At 47.4% G+C, this 22599-nt stretch overlaps 1 protein-coding gene across 15 annotated transcripts in view; it reads right to left on the reverse strand.

Moving 5' to 3' along the window:
• Positions 1-22599, reverse strand: part of birc6 (baculoviral IAP repeat containing 6) — an 80646-nt gene that overhangs the window by 44704 nt on the left and 13343 nt on the right. For 4 of the 15 annotated variants that reach the window (XM_047335226.1, XM_047335227.1, XM_047335221.1 and 1 more), the window contains exons 16-59: positions 22374-22540; positions 22063-22196; positions 21768-21929; positions 21510-21641; positions 21088-21185; positions 20838-20985; positions 20500-20633; positions 20010-20156; positions 19744-19931; positions 19252-19563; positions 18596-18695; positions 18252-18466; positions 17942-18150; positions 17478-17833; positions 17135-17354; positions 16847-16983; positions 16617-16754; positions 16319-16452; positions 15971-16102; positions 15607-15822; positions 15322-15505; positions 14780-14980; positions 14180-14313; positions 13914-14067; positions 13686-13802; positions 13371-13531; positions 13068-13194; positions 12827-12937; positions 11627-11885; positions 10967-11538; positions 10542-10717; positions 10369-10465; positions 10027-10221; positions 9723-9923; positions 9292-9571; positions 8948-9204; positions 8566-8674; positions 8114-8338; positions 6719-7592; positions 6440-6583; positions 5714-5843; positions 3540-3671; positions 2980-3141; positions 2706-2879 (exon numbers count right to left, since the gene is read on the reverse strand). In XM_047335226.1, the coding sequence (XP_047191182.1) occupies positions 2706-2879; positions 2980-3141; positions 3540-3671; positions 5714-5843; positions 6440-6583; positions 6719-7592; positions 8114-8338; positions 8566-8674; positions 8948-9204; positions 9292-9571; positions 9723-9923; positions 10027-10221; positions 10369-10465; positions 10542-10717; positions 10967-11538; positions 11627-11885; positions 12827-12937; positions 13068-13194; positions 13371-13531; positions 13686-13802; positions 13914-14067; positions 14180-14313; positions 14780-14980; positions 15322-15505; positions 15607-15822; positions 15971-16102; positions 16319-16452; positions 16617-16754; positions 16847-16983; positions 17135-17354; positions 17478-17833; positions 17942-18150; positions 18252-18466; positions 18596-18695; positions 19252-19563; positions 19744-19931; positions 20010-20156; positions 20500-20633; positions 20838-20985; positions 21088-21185; positions 21510-21641; positions 21768-21929; positions 22063-22196; positions 22374-22540 (8655 nt within the window). The remainder of the gene's footprint in view (positions 1-2705; positions 2880-2979; positions 3142-3539; positions 3672-5713; positions 5844-6439; positions 6584-6718; positions 7593-8113; positions 8339-8565; positions 8675-8947; positions 9205-9291; positions 9572-9722; positions 9924-10026; positions 10222-10368; positions 10466-10541; positions 10718-10966; positions 11539-11626; positions 11886-12826; positions 12938-13067; positions 13195-13370; positions 13532-13685; positions 13803-13913; positions 14068-14179; positions 14314-14779; positions 14981-15321; positions 15506-15606; positions 15823-15970; positions 16103-16318; positions 16453-16616; positions 16755-16846; positions 16984-17134; positions 17355-17477; positions 17834-17941; positions 18151-18251; positions 18467-18595; positions 18696-19251; positions 19564-19743; positions 19932-20009; positions 20157-20499; positions 20634-20837; positions 20986-21087; positions 21186-21509; positions 21642-21767; positions 21930-22062; positions 22197-22373; positions 22541-22599) is intronic. The other 11 variants (XM_035606912.2, XM_047335228.1, XM_047335224.1 and 8 more) reach the window with 8 other exon arrangements.

Consider the following 22599-nt stretch of genomic DNA (forward strand, 5'->3'; position numbering starts at 1 on the left):
AAGCTCTGGTCGATTGACAGGTCATCTTCCAAAAAGCCACTCATTTCTTACAGAGGAGAAAATCAGGCGGATGATTCACCGCTCTCCGCTCTCGCTGCACCGTGTACATTCTCTTGGTTATGAATTAAACAGACGCGGGGATGGTTAATAAAAGGCTTTTAACAGAGATTAACCGTGTCTGAACTTCCAAAACAGGATTAGAGAACGCTCCCTTTTTCAGGAGGGCGAGGACGAGAGGGGTCGTTTTGCCGCCTTCCAGAGGACTAATGACGCCCCACTTCTACTATATGATGCGCTCTCAAGTCCGAGGAAAAACATGGAGGCAAATGATCACCATTTGGAGGGTGAAGTGGGACTTTTGGAAAGTGACAAAAATTGCCGGATGCAGTTGCGATTCTGGCGTCAGAAGGGTTTGACACGCTCTTTGTTCGAAGGACACTGACGTCTTCAGCCACTGGCTCGGTGACAGCAGGTAACATATGGGTATGTGCAACTATACGTGTACACAAGGGACTGACGTACTGAAAGCTGAAACGCCTCAGCAGTGAATCCAAAGGAAACGTGTTACCATCATGATCTTGGCTCAGTGCCCTTTCCCGTCATTTATCAGCTGTAAAAAGGTTTTCGGGGGAAGGCGAGATGAAAGACGAAATGGGTTTTCGGGGGTCATTTGTTGGGGGAATGGTAGACTTAAAGAGTAGCGCATGTCACACATGGTGTGAGTGGTTGGAAGCAGACAGCAGACGTAGTCATTTCTGTCAGAGGAAACACAACCGGGCCGGCACCACAAAAAAACATGAGGGGACAGTATTTTCACGTCGAAAAGAGACTGGGCCAATAATCCGTGTTATTTGTCTCTCTGTGCTGCTGGGTGTCTAATCCCTTACAGCTCGTGTAATGAGGCCGTGTGAATTCAGCAGCCACAAACAGGAAGGACATGTCGGTTGAATAAACAAAATGAACGACCTTAACCAAGGAGTGTCTGGGCAGTGGTCACGTACTGAAAAAATGAAGGGGTTTATTCGGGAAGTGGCAAATCAGTAAATGCTCATTTTGGGAATATCAAGGTTGAAGACTAAGCCTGTGAGGCTGTTTCCTGCAGCCTGGCAACCCCCGGTTGCTTTATTACAGCTGTGCCAAAAAGTAATCTCCTTTCATGGAGGGTTTAAAGCGCAGCGGGTGAAGTGAACAAGTGTCCACACCCTCCGCACCTGCAGAGATAATCCAGCTCCACAAGCTCTGTCCTTTGTCCCAAGCTTTTCTTTCATCAGCTTCGGATAGCAGACACAGAAGTGGCTTTCGGTGGTGACCCTACCGGGTCGAACTTAATGAAAAAAAACGACGGAACATGTTCTACTTTTTGTTTGCGCCCCAGCGGAAACCCAAGTTTACATGATGGCTTCATTTGGCCACTGCTCAGGAGATGACTACAAAGATTCAGTATCAGGTAGTTGCAGGGGTTTTATTACTGTGTCTGTCTCACGAAAGACAAATAATACTTCCATAAATATATAAAGTAAAAAAAAACAGATCGCTTCGTAGACAAACCAAGTTGCTAAAGGACAGGAGGGGGCTGGGTTTAGCCAAAAGGTGGACCAGAAGATTTTCCACATGTGGTTGAATTGGGGGAAAATGGTTATTTTGCATTCAGGACAATTTCCTGAACACCAGAGGGACCATTAATGTGGTGACTTCCACCTGAGAAGACGTGTTCTTGACATTAGAAAAAACATTCCGACTGGGCGTCCACTTGTGTAGTACAACATGAACCTGAATTGCTAAACCATCTAGAGTCATCTGAAACAAGGAGGCAACCGTTTTGAAATAGAAGCGGTAGACTGTAGATGGGATAGGTCAATGGACAAAAAGGTATCCGAGTACGTCTGCAGTTTCACCAGCGCTGAGATCATCAAAACAAGACACTGATGTTAAAAATTAATCTGACCTCGTACTGACCCTGGAGACAGCAGAATCAGAAAGACAAATGTAACCAGCCCTTGAGTGTCCAACGGTGCAGGAGGGTCGGCGGTTTGATCGTATCCACAACCTGTCCTGACTAAATGTCCTTTAGCAACAGTGGCCCTGTTATTATCTGTAAATAGCTGAAAAATTGAACTATAAACATACTGTTCAAGTTAAAATAACAAGAACTACTCCCTGGCATGAAAACTACCTTTCTATTGACCTTTGTGCATACATGAATTTTGCAGTGATGTCTAACAATTCCATGAATATTGCATAAACGCAACATCTAAAAAGATCAAAAAAGCTTTAAAATCCCTGTGGGCTGCAAAGGTGAGCAGAAGAGCAACTGTGATTGAACAGTTTGTTCTAAAAGCTTTTAGTCTTCAAAGACTTTCTTTCAGCCGAAGAAAAAAAATCCTAGGTGATGTGAACTGAGGAAAGCGCCATTTATTCTCGACCCCACTGGGTATGATTTTTAATGCAGCAATGCCCATTTAGAACGCACCTGCACTTTCAGTCCAAAGACACATATGTATATTCACATGACTTTAAATTATCCTTCTGCTTCTTTCTCTTCCATTCTCGTGGTTTTAAATTGGACTAAGGGAGGAGATAACCCAATCAAAGACCTCAACAGGTCCAGTGGTTGATGGATAAGTGGGTGGTGGTCACATGATGACTGGCAGAAATTTTTGAGTTGACTCAAAACCTATGAGAATCGTTTCCCAATGATGTTGTACCTTTTTCAGTGCGTAGCCTCTTGAAGGAGTCCGTCTTGGAGAGGCCAGGGTCGGAGATGACCTTGGAGCCCAGTTTGACTGTCAGGTTGATGGACTGGTAGCCTTGCGGCTGCTTCCGGTCGTGCAGGAGCGTCAGCAGCTGGGCCAGGGTCATCTCAGGCGGAAGGGGCTGACCTGACGGGGCAAACACAACAAAAACTCCACTTTGTACAAGACTCTACGGCCGCTGACTTTTTTGCGCTTGACAACGCGTTTGCATGTGTACATTTAGTACCTGGTAGCAGCTTGTGGTAGAGATGGAAGACAGGCACACTGATGGTTTTGGCTGAGGGGTCCACACCGGATGAAGCAGTCAACTTGTCACTCATCACGCGACCCCTCCTTGACGGAGGTCGGGGAGGGGTTGAAAGAGCCCGTTTGGACTGGGACTTTAAGCCTGATGGCAGAGACGGTCGTCATTGGAAACATCAAGAGTGTGCTAATCTTGTTCTCATCCACAGAACTTAAGGTTTGTATTTTAAATTTTGGAAGCTGCCAACAGCTAGTATATGTAGCCTGGAGCCTCAAGCCTTATAATGAGATGATGAGGTGGTTGTTTTATGCCCAGGTTGTCCAAATGCAACGGTCACAGCATCTTGAGTTTATTGTTCTAATTACTTTTTATTTTATTCAAACATGGTGACTCGTGCAGCATTGGTGCGTATGTCATACCACCACTTGGCATCAGTTCCACTGGCTTCAGGCCCTGAGGACTTTATGGTGGCCGGCAGGGGTTGGCTAAATAGCTAATGACTGGACAGTGTGGGGGTTCGGGTCAGGAGCAGAACCAAGTACCTGAGGCCACAACAACGCTGTAGTTGTCTTGGAAGCCGCTGTCTGCTTTCATCTTCTCCCTCTCCTCGTGGTTCTTCTTCTCCTTGTCCTCCTTCTGCTCGTTGATCAGCTTGGCTGTGATGCTGGGTGTGTCTGTGTGGACCAACGGAAAAGCAGAATGAACAGGATGAGTCATTTTTGAGTGAGGATTGTTTTTCCTTGAAAAAAAAAAATTGGATATGTTCAACTAGAATCTACATTACAACACCATCTGAAAATTGTCAAAACCCACAAAGGCTTTGGACCAATAGAATCATTATCTCCAGCAAGAAATCCTATTATTATTTCCTGTTCTTGGTTTGTTTTATTATTATTTATAGTATTATTATTATTACATTGAGTAAATCTACAAGAAATTAATTTAAATCTAACATTAACCATAACAACTACTTGCCTAACCCTAATGTCTTAAAATGTGACAATTGACATCATGAGGACTTTTTTGTCCCCATAAAGAAGACAAGTCCCCACATGACTAAACAGATTGAGGTCCCCACAACAGGAGTGAGTGAGTAACACACACACACACACACACACACACACACACACACACACACACACACACACACACACACACACACACACACACACACACACACACACACACACACACACACACACACACACACACACACACACACACACACACACACACACACACACACACACACAGAGCTATCAGTCATGGAGAAGTTGGTACATAATGCAAAACTTTGTTGTTTGAAGCTGCATCCACTTGCAATAAAGAAAAGAGAAGACGAGTGAGGATAAAGCACAGAAGAGTAGAATCTAAACTTCCAGACGTGTGACCCCTTTAAATGAGGCATTGTCAACGTTGTGACCCATTGCTAACAGCTGCTGGTTCATTGATCCATGATTGGAGTTGACAGCGCCTTCTGAGTGAAAATGATATTTGAATTTTGGAGACAAGTGTTTGTGTTCGGAGTCGAAAATCTAGTCTTTCTTCATTCTTATGGGAGTCTTTTTCCCCACCAGGGCTTGATCTCGCTGTGGGCGAGAAGAAGCAAGAAATATGGCGTTGCCATGGAGACAGTGAACAAAGTTAGCTCATAGCCCAGTTTTTTTATATATTGAAGATCTTGGTGTATCTACATCCTGTCAACTGATGCTGAATTCTGCTGTAAGCGGGGCCTGTTTGCACTATAACCATGGATTATCATTATATAGAAGAAAATGTCTCACTATGGTGATTGATCTTTTTCTTTTGGCATAAGAATTTTTTGGGGATAAAGATTGGATTGGAGAAAGAGGAAGACTCCAAATAACTCCCAAGGAAAATCGTACAGAAATGTTTTGATTATACAAGGTATATTTTCACAACGAGGCTGAAATAATAATGATCTTGAAAAGACGTTCTTATGTATATGCAGATATAATCCATCAGTAAATATACACGGTGACTATGATTGTGGACAAATGAACCTATTTACAGCATTTCTGTTTGTGTTATAAAAACCCTGGTAATTCATGAGTCATAGTTACTTGTAAAACCATGCTCCATTTTTTTTGGTTGTGCTTAATCCAAATCCAAATTTTAAAGACACAACGAAGAGGGATGAAAATCTTTGTCCTCTTTCGACATTACATCTCATCTACAAATGGGAGAAATGTTTTAGTCAGTCCACTGCACATGTAGTGTCTGTTCAGCTCAGCCACACTCCTGTGCATGACTCATGTTTTACCTAAAACCCAGTCTGTTCATCATCTGGGATTTGAAAACATCAGATTTCCACAAAGCCACACACAGTAAAATGTGGCACTGCCTCCTGCCGTCAGGTGTTTCCATCACTCTACTTATCGCAGTGGGTTCACTCATTTTAAGACCCGACTCATTTAGCAAAGTTTACAGCCACAGTCACACGGCTGCACCTGCGGCGCTCCGTGTACTGTACACAACTCAACTCAGGGAAAAACATCAACCGACTGACTTTTAGGGGATGGCCATAACCTACATAACAGTCCAGACCATAAATATTTGGAGTGTTACATATTTTTGTCAGGCACATTCAATCCAAAATAAAATAAAAGACGCTACATTAAATTGAAAAGAACTGTGTGACAGATACAGCCCTTTATACATTGTGCAGCACACAAGCCTGGCTCAAAACGCTTACCCGACACCCGGTCCAGGACCTCAGCCAGCGTGGTGGAGATGGGCAGGTTGAGGGTGCGGTACTTGTGACCTGCTCCATACATGGGATGCTGGATCATGTGGCTTGTAGCATTGATGCGTCCTTTGTATAACTGAGAACAGAAGATACAGGAGAAAAAAGTTTTGCGTTACAACATTTTAATGATCAGCTGTATTGGTCAAGCAGATATGAACTAATATTATCTATTCCTCTGAGATAAGAGGCTCCGTGTTATTCGTTTCCTACCGTAATGAGTGACACTAATGTCTCTAGAGCCACTAAACATTTACTTTTACAGAGAGTATAACTGCAGTGTGATCAGATATTGATGTTTCTTGTGCACCTGGGTAAATTCTGACCTCATGGTGGTGCTGTCGGTAGAGGGGGGTCACCAAAATTAAAAAAGGGAGTAATCCTTAAATACCTATATAAAATATCATGGCCACTGGCCAGCATCAGTCAGAGGGGACCACAGGTAAAGAAGCCTCTGCTTCGTATTGCTGCACTGCCCCCTTGTGGTCACAGACGAATGCTACATCAGTTGGTGGAGTAGAGTAAATGATTCCTCACTGATCCATGCCATGATGAAACCATTAGAAAGGTTATGGAGTAATGTTTGTCTAAAGATATTTTTAAACAGGAAAGATCTATTGATGCGGGAGCAGAATTTCAAGCATCATATATTCAACAACAGAGAAAGTCACACACCGGACAGGGAGACTGCAGGAAGACTGTGACCTTCTCGTCCTCCAGCATGAGCTGCAGGAAGAGCCGTCGAATGAAGCCTGAGATGTTTCCAGAGATCGGCACGTTGCCTCGCTGAGGTGCAGACTGGAAAAGCTCACAGAGAACCTGCGGCCAAAAAACACTGTCTTATTAGAGACTGATAGACACATCCAAGTGAAATATAAATCATGAATTATTAGCATGCATTTTCAACACATTTTCAATTTCTGGTGTGTCAAAGAAAGCGAGGGGTGAGGAGACCTGCGCCATGAGCCGCTGGTTGTTCGGGTGGCAAGAGATACACTGGAGAAAGAAGGCCACAGTGGCGTTCTCCAGAGCCGTCCTCTGCTGGGTGGTGAGCCCTCCTGCTTGTCCAGAGGACGCCAGAGAGAAGCGTGACCCTGAATACTGAGGCTGGGATGGAGGAGACGGAGCTGCTGCGGATCCAGAGCTCAGAGGCTGACAGCCCGCGTTGGCACCGGCACTGGCACTGGAGTGGCACAGCAGGAAAAGCAGCGCCGTCCACAGAGGGTTGACCTCGGGCCCGCCCAGCCAGTCTTTCATGGCGTGACTGTTGCCTACTTCTATGAGGAAGCGCAGCACCGGTGCAGCCAGCTCCGGGGCCAGAGGTGGTCGACTGTGTGAGGATGAGGAGGAGGAGGAGGAAGACGAGTGGTAGTGGTGGTGGTGTCTTCTCTCGACCTGAGCGGCGGGCAGGGGGAGGTCGTTGCTGGCCAGGAGCCCTACACAGAACTGGGCCAGGCTGCGGACGAGCAGCGAGGGTAGGCCCGAGTCCAGCAGCTGCTCTATGGCGCCTGGGGACTGGGAGGCAGCCGCCAGCGTGGTCAACTGGGACTCGGACAGATTGGTGGGGCACCTCGCGTGCTTGGAGTCGTCCGTGAGTCCCGAGGCACTGGTGTTGGCGTCGTGTTGCTTCTTGCCGTCGTCGGTCATGGCGAGGCGGCAGTGCTGGGCTTGAGAGTGGCTGGCGTTGGACACCGACACGATCTCCATCCAGGACATGAGCAGGGAGAAGTAGCTGGGGTGGATGTGACACATGGAGCACAGCAGGCTGTCCACGGCCTTTTTCAACACAATGTTGCATGGCAATGACATGGACCAGTTGTACAGCAGCCTGGAGTGGAGGACAATAAATATTAATATCAACAATCAACCAGGAGTCGATGGTGTTTGCCTTCAAAGTGTTGCATTATCAAAATTTGGCATAAGGATGTTAAATTTAAGCATCCCTAGACTTTGATTTGTGCAATACTCAAAAATACTAAAATTACAAAAGTAACAGTAATCAAGATTGGATTTTAAAGCTGTGCTAAAAAAACAACCCACAATTAATATAACTACACAGCCGCCTGCAGCTGAATATTTAAATCATATTTATATATAATTGTGACATGATTAACTTTACAGGCTTTTCCTACCATTTGCCCCCGAGTGGGAGGGCAATACATGCAGTACATTTGGCATGGTCACGTCAACTAATTCCCGAATATTTTTGGTTTATTCAAGGAAGATGACAGACTCTGATCTTTCCTACATCACCGCATTCACAGAACGAGGAGACGTAACGTTGGGATTTTTGATTCAAATTGCTTTAAACTGGCTCATTCAGTGCGTTCTGTTTTTTGTTTTCCTTACTCAAAGAGCTCTCTGTTGAGCAGTGCAGGGAGGTCGTAGTCAACAGGAAGCTCGTAGCTGTGCCACAGGATGGCCGCCACACAGTGGAGGTGGGAGGGTGAAGGCATGAGGAGGCCATACTCCCTCAGAGAGGCAGAGGAAGAGCCGGCGTATCCCAGGGGGCCGCTCATCTTGTGGGCCGCCACGCGCGAGGAGTCGTGGACCCACTCGAGCAGAGCCTGGATCCTGGAGGGTTAAGATTGGATAAATTACTTATCACGAGGGTTGAAATGAAACGAAAGAATCTTACAACCACGTGACGGTAAAAGATGTCAAGGAGAGTGTGAGGACACTTTTTACAGTCGGCTTATGAGTCCGTCTGGAATGTACCCTTGACAGAAAACGTCTTTTTTTAGTGAATGTTATGAATATTGAGGGAAGCTTGGGAGCAGTTTACGTCAAGGTTAATGTACCTGTCTTTGGTTCCAGCATCCTGTGTGGTGCCCAGCTGGTACAGAATGTCGATGGTGGAGTCTGAGGAGAGACCGTTGAGTCGTCCAAACAGCAGGGGACTGTTCAGATCTACAAAGAGAGAAGCAAAGACTAAAATGAGGATGGCTTTCCGCTGGATGGATCATTTTTTAACTTAAAGATAAAATATTTAAACTGTTTGTGAGGCCTTGCAGTAAAGCAACACTTGCACTAGCTGAAGGGCCAAAACAGTTTAAGTCTTTTAAACTCAATCAACCTAATCCAAAGATTTATTAAGGCCGTTTCTTTGGATTTCATAACTATTTCTTTTAATGATCCGTAAAGATCCTGGGGATTAGCACTCTGCAGCTGCGTGCGACTCACTGGCAGGGTCTGTGCCGGAGGCGGCACAGTTCCTCAGCAGAATGTCGATGAGTTTGAGTCCGATGCGAGTCGACTGCAGGCCGATCTTGACGAGCACGGCCTCGATGTTGGGCGAGTGCATGCCGCAGTATGGCGACATGAGGAGCGCCGCGCAGGTCTGCAGCAGGTTGGCGGTGGGCGCCGCAGCACTGGCCATCATGGCTTCCAGGTCGCTGACATGCGTCAGGCAATGGTGGAGAAGACGCAGCCACCCAATGCTGTACAGGAAAAAGGGAAAGATTAGAACGACACTCACATCTCACACAAATAGATAATAATCTCAATCCAGGATCAACTCATGGTACCTGGTTTTAGAGACCTGGTCCTCAGAGGGCAGGAAGGGGTTGTTGACGGTGGCAGAGGAGGTGTTACCGAACGCTGTGAGGCCCAAGAGTTTAATCTGAGACAGACCCAGGGTGCTGGCATCCCGAGGCCGGTGCAGCCTCAGGCAGACGGCCGAGGCAACCTCCGCTTTCACCAGCTGGATCTTTATGTACGTCAGGCCGCTCGTGATGACTGGCGTGGAGAGGGGCAACATGTTGACCCCGTCCGCGCTGATCTCCACTGAGACGGAGGAAGGGCAGGCTGGTCGGTGGAAGGAGGGGACACAAAGAAATTAGTTTTTATCCAAATGAGACGGAAAAGGTTTTGCTGCTCAAAGTTAAGCAGTTACCACTTAACTGGGAATGACGGAGATTTAAATCAAAACAATGGGGGTGTGTACATTGTTACTCACTGGCTAGAGAAGCGAGGTGTGGCTGGATGTGGAGCTCCTTCAGCAGCACGGCAGCAGGGAGGTGTATGGTGAGGTCACACCAGGCCTCCTCCGGCAGGAAGATGTAGGACCAGGCTGCTGATCGAGCCCGGCGGTGGGGCGGCGTGGCCTGAAGGAGGACCTCTGCAGGCTGCGCTGTGGGGCTGCTGGATGTGATTGTGCCTGTGAAGGGACAAATTGAAAATTTTAAAAGAGTTTGAAAACTGCAGAATTGTAAAAATCCCGATGGATGTGACGGACTGAGCTGACAAGTAACCGGCGGCACCTAAAGGGGCAAAGTTGTGGAGTCCCTCTGCGTTGTCTGGCTCCGAGGTCATCACTCTGGCTTTGAGGTTGCCATCCGCTCCCTTTCCGGGGCCGGAATCCAAGAACTTCATGATGGTGGACACCATGCTGCGGGCTGTGTTCACAATGGCCCGGGTGCTGGTCACCATATTGTTGCAGATCAACTGTACACCACCTGGTCAGGGACAAGAGAGTTGTGGTATCTTGACATTTCTGTTCCCGGCAGTGCCTTGCAGAGAGACTAAGACCCCCAACAATGGAAAAATCCTTTAAAAGTAAAGTTGAGTAAAGAAGCACAATGAAGTGTTGTGACTACACCTACCCATGTCGTGGAAAGCCTTGAGAGCCTCGCTGGTGTCCAACACTCGGAGGATGAACCACAGAAGAGGTTCGGACAGCTGACATGTGGAAAGAGACCCCTACAAAAACACATACATTTGGAATTGTACAACATTTATTCAATTTCAAATCATTAAACGGCAGTGAGATGCTCACCTGTCTCCCCATGTATCCGCAGGCCATGTACGTGAGGATGGGCTGCAGCATGACCTGGACCGAGGTGGCCCTCTTGCTGAGGGTGGTGAGGATGGTGAAGAGGCCGTCGCCCACCGAGATCGCATCCAGACCCCCGTGGAAGTTCTCATGTTTGGTCAGGTGGAGACCACTGGCTCCTGTAGACCAGAGAGGACAGTCAGCTGGAAGCACACGTTATTCCTCTCAAACCGTTATCCTCCTGATGAAGTCCAATATTTAGTTAACGTTTAGCTCTGTCTCCAAGAAATCCTGAGAAAAGTATCTGGATCTTTATGCACCAGAACTATAAAGCTTGGCCACAAACTGAAAGTTGAAAAATGAGGAAATGCTTGGTAGAGATGACAGGATTTACATGGGACAGTAACGTCCCTGAGGGTTTGTCTTACCTATGATCATGGCCATGGCACTGCTGTTGCACTGGCCCAGTGCTGACAGGATCTGGCTCATTATCTGTTGATTGGCGAGCACCAGGTCGGCCACGCCGGCAGGAGGACCCGGACTGGATGAGGACCCGCCACTCACACTTTCCTTACTGCCACAGACTTTCTCCTCGTCGGACACGCTGCTGTCCGCCGCTCCGCTGCAGGCCGGCGGCAGCCGCCCGCTGAACTCTCGGTCTCCGGACAGAGGCAGCTGGACCAGCACGTTGACCAGCTTGAGGAGGTCGAACATCAGCTGGTCGCGCGTGGTCTCGCCGCAGACGGCCTTCGCGTCACCCGGACGGATGATGTTGGCAAAGAGGCCGCCAAAACAAGCCCGGGCGCCCACAGAGCTGTCGGAGCCGCTGCGGGAAACCAACTTATCGGAGCAGGTAATGTAGTGGTGAACCAAGAACGTGATGGACTCGATGACGGAGGAGATGGTTGCCACTGACACCACCTCGAAGTTCTGCTCAAGAGTAAACTCCAGAAGCTTCACCTGGGCATCCAGCGGACCCTGGCCTGACTGGAACGGACCCCTGAGGGTTCAAGATGAACCATTAGTCCCACACATTTAGGACCACTCATTGTGATTCTTGACAAAATGACAAGATGGCGAAGGCCTACCTCTCAGTCGACAGGATGTGCATGAGTTTGAGCAGGAATTCGCTGAACATCTGCGGGCAGGTGGAGGACAGGTGGACCTGCAGGCGGCTCAAAAACTCGTGCATGGCCTGGGTGGCGGTGGGTCCCACCTGGGAGGTGTGCTGGCTCGTCCCGTTGGTGCTGCTTCCGGACAGGAAGCGGACCAGGACGTGAACCAGGGTGGGATCGGACACCATCTGCTGTGCAGTGCTTTCCTGTGAGCTCATCCCGTTGCCTGAGGCTGTAAATGCAAACACACGGCACTGAACACCAGAGAATTGCAAGGGCAAAAAAAAGAAAAAAATACTATAAATAAATCTAAGTTACACTTTCCTGCGTAGAAACACTAACGTATTCCGATCATTTGACTTTCCCCTCCTACATTTTCGTGCATTGTACACCGTCGATCCATCAGTGTGTAGATTTAATTCACGTCTTTCATACATTATTTGTTTTCCAATTCTTTTATCACGGAATGGAAGTCACCTTGCAGACGCATAAAATTTGTCTCGAAATTAGTAATCCATCACAGTTGTCCTTGTCTGGTCAAAGTTACAGTGGTAATGAATTTTAGAGCAGAGGGGAATTTTGCTCATCAACTCGATGGTACATTCAAGGATGCTTTGGAAAAAAAGAATTGAATAATGAAGAACATTAGTTATATTGTAGGAAAATCTAATTTAATAATAGCAACGTGACTGTAACCCTAATGTGTTGAGGCTAAAAGTAGATCCTAAGCGGATGGAATTTCTAACAGTAATGGACGTGTCAGCCCTAGTTTGGTGAAGTATAATTCACAAAGCATTTTAGCCTTTTGATATTTCATTATATCATGTGTAACTTCCACTCATGTCGACTGCATTGATGAACAATTTATTTCAGATTAACTGACAGCAAGCTCTAATGCCTAGGTCACACTACACGATTTTCCACTCAGCTACAAATTTGTGAACTCGCCGGGATCGGAGCCAAATCGACGCCAGTCAGTTGTGTACAATGTGCGGCAAGACTCCCAATCACAAAACAAGTAGTGGGGTAGCGTGAACTGCACAGCGCTGCAATGATTTTGAAAGTCATGAGGTCTGAACTTGAAAAACTGAAAAGTATCGTGACTGAGCTCTACAGCTTTTCACAGGTATTGATGACACAAGGGAGGAAACCAGTGAGAGGTGTGGTACTGACCGCAGGCCGACATGTTGGTCATGAGAGTGAGAGAGTGCAGCACCAAACACCAGGTTCTCAGCGAGGTGTTGGGGTACCACGCCAGCACTGTTAGGAAACTGCTGATGGATGCTGAAGACACAGAAACACACAGAAAACATATGATATGTAGCAACGTTACAAACTTATTTTCTCCCCATCATAGGTACATGAGGACAGAGTGTGTGTGAGTGTGAGAGTGTGTGTGCGGAGGAGTCCTGACCTTGGTTGAGCGGGATGGTGGGCACTCGGCTGGCGTTGAACATGAAGATGTCCGAGCCGGTCTCTTCACTGTTACCAGAGCACGTGTTGAGACTGAGCGTCAACCACAGCTGCAGCAGCGACTCCAGCTGAAAGAGAAGAAAATGTGTTTCAAAATACATTATTATGTGCCACTTTGTCCTACACACTGTGATATTTAAAACTCATAAAAAAAAAACACTGATTAAAGCTGATATACATATTTATGAATATTTGTACAAGTTAATCATTGCATTCAGTGTGTCAAAACGGAGCATGCTCTGACCTGCACGTGGTGGACCTGCAGCATGGAGAAAAGCTTGTTAAAGCAGGCACTCAGCATGGGGATGGACGAGGCCTGGATCATCAGGCTGCTGCCCGGAGGTGAGCCTCCTCCGTGGAGAGCTCGCAGCAGGGAGTCGTCGGTGCCATTGGAGGCCTGGCTCACTGAAAGTCAGAGAGCAAACTAATTTTACAGCCACGACACTAAAAGGCTAAACTCCAACAGGGACTGAAACACTGGAACGAATATGTTGTCGAGCATTCAGTGTCACTGAATATTTCTTTCTGAACTTCATTCGGTGTGTGTGTGTGTGGCTACCTGCGGTTGAGCTTGAGGTGAGGGCTTGGAGAATGGAATCGGCCTGTAGAGTCGCCATCATTTTGAGCATCAGTTCTGCCTGCTGCTCAAGGCCCACTTCTAACCGGGCATCCAGAGCTGCAAAACATAGAAGCAAAGGGTAAAAGGTTAGATAAAAAAAAACCAATAAAAAAAAACCCAATTCATTTAAGGAGGCAAAGTCTGGCGAGATATTCAGCCTTGGCTCACCCTGTGACACGGAGACTGAGAGACTCTGCGATCCGGGCTTTTCAGCAGCGACTGGAGGTTTGGCCACAGGGATACCAACCCCTCCGATGTACGGGTTGTACCCGTATGTGCCATAATCAGCACCCCAGTAGTCATACCAGGTGCTGCTTATAGGCTGAGGGGGAACACACAGCAGCATTTGACACACAAGCTGATATTTCTAGCACCTTTTTACAAAGGAGGTGAATGAAATAACTATTCTTAAAAATATGGGAGTATCAACTTACCTTGAACACTTTGGCAGCGAGCGGATCTTTTTCCAAATCAATATCTAAAGGATCAATATCAACATCCATCAGGTCTTGTAGCAAGTCAAAGTCTATCTCTTTATCTTTTTCCAAAGATGACAGAGGTGGAGCACCTTTTGGATAATGAAAACAGCTTTAATATTGCCAAGCAAGCCCAAGAGAAAAATATATATACAAGCAAAGAAAGCCTTTCTTTAGCACTTCACTGGGCAATTTTAACGCCGATCAAGATATTATCTGTTACACTCCTGTACTGGAGGCAGAAGACGACAATCACAGGTTTCTGTAATATCTTTGTTGAAAACATTCACTACTCTTAAGAAGCGTTTAGGTTTTATGCACTAATGTAATGCAAAACACAAAGACACGCATCTTTCAAGTAACATATTTCCCAAAATGCATCTGCATCTACCTTTTCAACCTACTCAAAAAAGCAGAAAACATAGCTATGAGAAGAGGAGAAAATGTTTCCACATAAATGAGTTATATTGTGATGATGGAAAGAGTGGGTTCATATCAACAATCTTGTGTGGTGTGTGTGTGGAGTGTTGAGAAGAACGGACGGGGCTACCAACGCACTTTGGAATACTGAGGAGGTCGCGGCAGTACCTGCGATGATATCAGGTACCAGCGCCTCGTCGATGCTCTCTACCAGGGGAATGGGTGCCGGCTGAGGCAGGGCGTCGTCCGAATCGGCCCCCGCGCCGGAGGACGACGCCCCAGCCTCTTCGCCCCCCACCTCATCCATGATGTCCAGAGAGCTTGGAGACAGCAGCTCGCCTGAGGAGTCCACAACAGGGACACACAGGTGTTAACAATTGTTTACATTGTCCCAAGATGTTAAATCACTAACACGCATAAAACAAAAATTTAAAAAAAAAATGATGTTAATGAAAAGCATTGGAAGGGCGATGCATAACTTTTCTATGTTGTAATATTATATATTTTAATAATGATTTCAACATGACGAAATTACTTTTTTGATCTATATAAGCTTCAGATCGTATCAATAGGCCTAAACGATGCAGAGATACCTGGAAAATCATTTTCTGACGTCTTTGTGTGAGTTAACGTTTGGAACGTCACATAATTTGAAATTCAATATGTGGAACTAAGCACACCTGCCAGGATGTCCTGTAGCATGCACGTGAGGGAATATTGTGCCCACGCGCCCCCCCAGGAGATGTCCCCCCGGTTGAAATCTGTGCCCACAAGCAGGAGCAGCAGGCGTTCCAGCTGATGCTCAGACACCACCTCACACAGGTGGATTGTGGGTCTTGTGGCGTTGGCTATCCTGGCAAGGACCTGATGGGGGGGGGGGGGGTGGACAACAGTATTTATTTAACGTTTATGAGTTGTGAGTCCTGCAGTTAAGACATCCGTGTAGAAGGGTCAGACGAAGATACCTTGCAGACGAAGAGCAGCAGGTCAGCGTGGCAGGTGAAGTCCATGGAGAGGAGGAAGAGGGCCAGCTTCTGCACCACAGAGATGCAGCGTTCGTGGGAAAGCGTGAAGGGCAGAGGCTCAACCTCTGGGGCTTCTTTGGCCGTCGGGGACTCTGTGTCCAGTGTGGACCGGGGCCATTCGGCCGTCCGTCGCAGACGGATCAGGTCTTTAAAGTGCTGGAGGAGGAAGGGAGAGCAAACATGAGACTACATACTCAATGAGCTATACAGATGTACCACTCAATCTAAATTTGACAATGTATTTCAATAATACACAGAACATATGCCACCTGCAGGCTGAGAGAGTGTGTGATGAGATGCTCACCTTGGATGTGGCTTGTTTTAGCTTGGCCTGTTCAACCAGCAGCTTGTAGGAGGAGCCTTTGTTGCTCTGAACCTTCTCCTTCTCGATCTGCTCCACCAAAGCTTTCTGTTTCGCTTTCAATAGATTTAACTGCTACAATGAAAAGGGCATGATAAATACAGGCACTGCAACGACGTGTGCTTCACACAACCCCGTTTTAATGCCGCAGCAACGTGAGAGGGGCAAACACCAAACGGAAAATCAGAAAAACATTTTTCTCGCAATTGTATGCACATTTGCAGATATTACTCTGTATTTGACGATTACAATATTTGGGTGTGATGGTTTCCTGATGCTGGAATGACTCACGTTTACCTGCTTGTGGTGGACGAGCTGCTTGCGGATCTTGCGGGAGTAGAGTCGGTCCAGGCTGCTGCTGCTTTTAGCCGACCTACCGGAGTTCTGCGACTGAAGGCTGTTGTTGATGAAACTCCACTGAATACCTTCAATCAGGACGAACAGACAACAACACTCATCAGTTCACAGACGCCGGACGCAGCTGAACAAAGTGTGAACTACATGTGGAGTAGGTGTGTTATGAACAGTGGAATGAAAAACTTTTAATTGTAAGGTCTTGGATGAAAAGTAAACTCCTCAGTTGCGTTACCTGTAAATGATCTCTCCCGCTCTTTTCCCCCAAGGTGCTTCTTGCCGTTTGAGGCCTCGTCTTCTATACTGGCTACATAGTCCAACAGTCTTGAAACCAGCATCACCACCCAGCTGATCATTGGGATGTCTAACACACCTGGAAGATACAAACACTTGCAACTTAATCCACATCCACAAAGACCTATGACTCCACCTGTAATGTCTGCTTTCAGGTGATGGTTTGTTTACCTTCGGTCCTGCGCATGGCCGTAGCCTGTGGCTGCTGCAGGGGAGACAGGAGGTTGTCTAGGAGGTTCAGGAGGCCCTCCAACACACCGCTGTTACTCAAGGATCTTTGGCCAATGCAGGACAAGAGCATGAACACCCTGAGATGGAAAGAGATGGAAAATACAGCTGTTACTATGTGCATCATTCCCTGGAAAACTTGAAACCCAGCTGAGACAGAGATGTTTGTTAGTTTAGTTTGGCATATAGTTTAGTTAGTACATAAACTATATGCAATCGGATGGCTCCTACCTGTCCTGGGGGAAGATGAGCAGTTGCTCAGAGTTGTAGAGCTCCTGCAGCACGTTGGAGAGGAACTGTCCCCACCAGCGCTCGCCCCCACAGAGCTGAACCAACAGCAGGCCGGCGTGCAGGCGAATCTTGGGCGTCCCGCTGATGCAGAGGTGCTTGAACAGCTCCTCACAGGCCTGAGCGTGGAAGGTACTCTGGAGCACCGAGGGCACCGAGTGGCCTGAAAACATACAGGCATGTAAAAGAAAGAGACCACAGTGTTATTCACGATGCTCTGTGCGGGGGGTATCCAAGCAACACTTCATGGGCCAGCAGACCCAGCAGTGTCCCGTTTCCTGCATACCGTTGTTGGAGTGCAGCAGGCTAAGCAGTGTGTCCAGCAGGTAGCGGATGATGGTCCTCAGCTGCTCCGTAGAGGAGCCGAGTACCAGCTCCTGGGCCTCCACAGCACCAGCTGTGGGGGGGAGTGACTTGCGGCTGGCGCCCAGTGACACGCGGAGACGCTGGACGGCGTGGTGAGCCAGGTTGAGTTGCAGCTGCAGCTGGATGCAGTCCTGGTAGGCGGAGAAAACGCGCTGGTCCTCCTCCACCACCTTGTCTGGTTTTCGTAAGAAGTACTGGGCATTGTTGGCGCTGTTGAGGGGCGGCAGGTCAATGTTCTGCAGAAGAGTCTCCAGTCGATGGCAGGCTAGATTGTACCTGTTGAACAATAACAGAAGAGGACATGGCAATTTAAGATCCTTCTCTTACACACTTTTTATATTAATATTAAAATCAAAATAAAAGTATTATAAATAAACATCTAACCTGCACTGGATGTCCTCCTGCAGCGCCACCATCATGGTCAAGTGCTGATCTACATCGGGCTGACTGGCCGCCTCGCTCTCTCCCCGCAGAGGATCGTGCATCAACTTGAGCTCGCTCTCCCATGGCAGGATGTAGGTGTGGCCGTAGTAGAATCCCAGCGGGATCTTTGCGCGAGCGTTGGTGCTGCCGTAGCGACCGATCACCGTGATCTGATGGTTGAAGAAGGCAAGCAAGGAGGATACGTGATTGTGGTAAACTAACAGAGGAGCAAAAGACTCGCAACATTATGTTGAGCATCTTGCAAACAGACCTTCATGAACCTGCAGACAGGGGGTGGTAGCAGGTCGTGGAGAATGAGGGAGTGGGTGCTGATGTCGGTGGCCACCACCAGCCTGCGGCCGTCCACCTCCTCGCCCAGCGTCCAGATGTCTATGGACAGAGAGGCCAGGTCGCCACAGGTCGGGATCAGAACATCGGTCAGCAGGGCGGGACGGCCAAAGTCCAGCGTGACAAAGCGACGAGCTCCTGGAGGGAAAGGAGAGAAGAAATGGGAAGTTCCTGTTTAGAGAAATGTTTTTCTGGTGGGGCTCCAAGGCTGTTCAAAAAACTTGGTACAGCTGGGTGGTAAATAAGAAGTATTGCTACATGACATACCAGAGTGCATCCGTTCTATGATGATGGACTGGTGTGGAGGAGGCTGCAAGAAGTGAGATGCCTGGGAAATGGCCAAAGCAAGACCACTGCCAATTGGGCTCTGCAGCAAAGAGAAATCCAAAATCACAGTTGTTCAGTAGAAACTTGAAATATTTTTCTTATGATAATAATAATAAAGTAAGAATCTGACCAGACATTTGGTAACAGCTTTTGTAAAGATAAATTCGTTTTTTCAGTCACAGTCCTGAGGTTTAATATATAACAACATCTGAACATCTGCACTGATCTGTTTAGCACTGTATTTATCCCTTATAGCGTATTGATCTTATATCTATATATACCTCTCGTTCATAGTGTATTCATTGTTTCCATCACATACTGTCAACTCCACTTTATTTATACTGATGTATTTGCACTACCTACTGCTATCTGCTGCTAAACCTATTGTATTTATTTATATATTCCTGTACATACGCACATACTTTGCACTTTACTGCCTTTTTGTACTTCTGGTTAGATGCTAAACTGCATTTCGTTGTCTAAGTACCTGTACTCTGTGCAATGACAATAAAGTTGAATCTAATCTAATCTAATTTAAAAATATATACAAACCATTTATCAATAGCTAACCAAGCATCGAGCTGCATCTTACTAACCTGCTTGGACCTCTGCGTATTCTTGTGTGCTGCCAGGTTGACCGGCCCAGGGTCCATCATTGAGCCGGGGAACAGGTGAGCCAGCTCGGCGCTGAAGGCTGCCGACACCGCCTCATTGGGCGGCGTGAGAGGAGGGGTCATGAAGAGGGGCGTGGTTTTGGGCGTCGGGGGAATGACGTCAGAGGGGTGAATGAAGAAGCCTGGGGTGGAGGAGGGGTTGGAAGGCACCGAGTTGTGGATGGGTCCCACACCGGAGGCGGCGGCTGCAGCTGCGGAGGTGGTCTGATGCAGCTTGGCCTCCAGCTTGGCCTTCTGTTCAAAGCCCAGACGAAATACGTCTTACTCAACATGGTAGAGATATTCTCATGCTACATTGTCAGCACTTTTGAACCGAAGGAACTTAACTCATACATAACTTTATTAAATCTCTGAGGCTTTTATTCAAAGTTCTTTACAGAGTAAAAAAAGACTCCCTGGTAGGAACTCTCTCACCTGCTGCTGCAGCTTCAGCAGCTGCTGCTGTTTCTCCTGCAGGACCTGCAGCTGCTGCTCCGCCGACACCATGGCGTGGGACAGCGACTGAAGTGCCACCTGGGCGGCGGAACTCAGAGCTGTCGACGCTTCGCCGACTGTTCCGGATGACAGGCCCCCCACCGTCGGGGTCACGCCGAACGTACTCACTGGGGTTTAAGAACACATGTTCAGACGATGGCAAGTTCACAGTGAAAAACTTGAGTTCAATGAAACACGGTGTTTACCGGTAAACATGCTTGCATCGTCTCGTTCCACACGTGTGCCGTCGCTGGTGGAGATACAAGTAAAGTGCAAAGGCTCCACCTCCAGGAGCCCGGTTAACGCGGTGAAGCTTCCCTCTGCTGCGGCACAGCTACTCACTTTCCCATTTCCTGCAGGACACACAGCATAAAGAAAAACATTCAAGAAAACATCTGAGCTTCACGAGACTCATTTGTGGCAACAGAATGGAACTTTGGTCTCATATATTTTTGTTGAAATGCTGAAAAACATGTTAATGTTGGGAGATTTGTGAGAGGACAGAGTGAGTGTCCCAGACTCACTGAGCAACCTCAACAGGGCAAAGATCTCAATAACTTATTTTCAGATTCTCATTGCAATGAGTTACAGGATCTTCAAATTTTAATATTATAGGTGGAAATTGGCTTCCATATATTTCAGCTTTCCATTGTGGGGTGAGCATGTTAAGAAAAAGTAGTAGCATTTTGTCACTACCTGACAGGATGTCAGACAGGTCGATCTCATCTGACTGGACTCCGATGCTGCTGTTGAAGGCATTCTTACAGGAGGAACCACTGACCTCCAGGTCAAAGAGCACCGGGTCAAACGGAGAGCTGTACAGGCCGTACCTGGAGGGAAAGTTCAGGCTTGTATTTAGGAATCCTTTTTTATTAATAAGGCAATACAAAAGCCATATAAAAGGATATTACTCCAGCAGCAGTTGGAATTACTTGCATCTACAAGGAATAACTTCAGCAAGAGAATAAAATGCTGTTGGCATAGGCTACAGAACATGTGAGCCGCCTCTTGACGTGAACAGTTGGAGAAGGTACCTGGTCTGCAGCAGAGCCTCCAATGGGGTGAGGCGGTCCTGCAACTGTCGAGAGATGGCGGTGAGCAGAGAGGCGCAGGCGGTGCTGCAGCCCGCCAGGTCCTCCTCCTTCACGTAGTTCAGCAACACGAAATACCAGAACACCGAGCCTGGAAGCAGACAGGAGAAAGGGACGGCTCAGAAAATGAAAAAGGTGGCATCATGGAGGAGAAACAAACAGGGGAAATGCTGCATGCTGCTCAGTTACTTACCACCTGTTGCTGCTGCAGGCAAGTAAGGCATATTGTCCAGCAGAGACTTGAGAAGACTCACACCAAAGCCCTGTTGACTTGGGTCTCCTTTTCCATTACTACAGCAAGACATAAAGCAGCATGCTCATTATCATCTCCACAAAAATATTAAAACTACTTCATCAAAACGGCTTGTTTGACTACAGGAACTTAACAACCCAGATATTAAGCAATAACCTTTGCAGTGGGAAAAAAAGAAAATTTTCACCCATGTCAGCTTCTCAGCAACGTGCTGTGTAATGGTTATAATTTGTGGAAAATGCCTTTCAGATTCTTACTGGTTGAGGTTATGGGAAGCTTTAAACATTTAACAGGTCAAAAAGTTCCTGTAGTGGAAAAAAGCAAAAAGAAACATCATCGCTGAAATCAACCGTGTTACTTGCCTAATACAAAGTGCAAGAAAGCGAGCACATTTATGCGCTATGCTCCGGCCGGCCTCGAAGAAACACACCCGCACGATATCCGTTAGCCGTGTCCGAGATTTCTCCAGCAGCGCCTCCTTTCCTTCCCTTATGCTGAAAAAAGAAGACACAAGGTATATTTCTCGTTTTCATACAAAATAAAATTTGAAGTAATGTGCGACCTAGATGTCCTTTGATGACACCGTCTTACTTGCTGTGTGCTGTATCTTAAAGTCCTACCTGCAGGGTCCGTTGGTGAAAACCCCGGCCAGCCAGCACAGGATGTCCAGGATGAGGCTCTGGGCATGCTCAGTTGTCAGGCTCCCCTCTGCCCGCCGACACAGGGCGTCCAGCAGCTTCTCGTGGAAGTCTGGGAACTGCAGCATGGCACAGCGTTGGACCCTGAAAAGCAAAGCACCACAAAGAACAGTCAAGTCTTAAGTTGCCGGCGTGCGTGCGTGCGTGCGTGCGTGCGTGCGTGCGTGTGCAGCAGAGACAACAGAACCTGCGACCCATTCCAGAGAGGTGATCTGACCTTTCTTTGGGTATCGACGTCTTTTTGAACCTTCTGATTGTGACTGAAACTTCTTGTAGCAAGTCACAGCCTCGCATGTTTTCTACTTTCTTCGAGGGTGTCGGTGTCTCCGATTTCACTGAAGATACTTTCTCCTAAACACACAAACATCAAAAATAAACCAATGAGTGATTGGGCCCGTCTCTGGGTAGTGCCAGCCTTATCTCTTTTCCAACAACATGGAACAGGTTCAGATTTGGCTCACGATTTGAAAAATTATATTCCCTATTTTCTTTTAACATACTAAATAAACGTGTAGACGGATTTTGTACCTTGGAGGCCTGAGCCCGTTGCAGCAGGGTGGACAGTGAGTGGGCCTTGGTGCCCTGGGGCTTGGCTGCGGGCATCCGAACCAGAGGCCGGGGGCTCTCCTCCATGCACTTGTCACTCACCGCTTTGATGTGAACAAGGAAGGAGCGGTACTTCCCTCCTGCCATGCCTACAGTGGAGAGAGTAACAAGACAACTGAGAAACAGACTTTACAGTCGTCGCACTGAG

Source organism: Scophthalmus maximus, chromosome 10, assembly GCF_022379125.1.
Source record: "Scophthalmus maximus strain ysfricsl-2021 chromosome 10, ASM2237912v1, whole genome shotgun sequence".
Taxonomy (NCBI): domain Eukaryota; kingdom Metazoa; phylum Chordata; class Actinopteri; order Pleuronectiformes; family Scophthalmidae; genus Scophthalmus; species Scophthalmus maximus.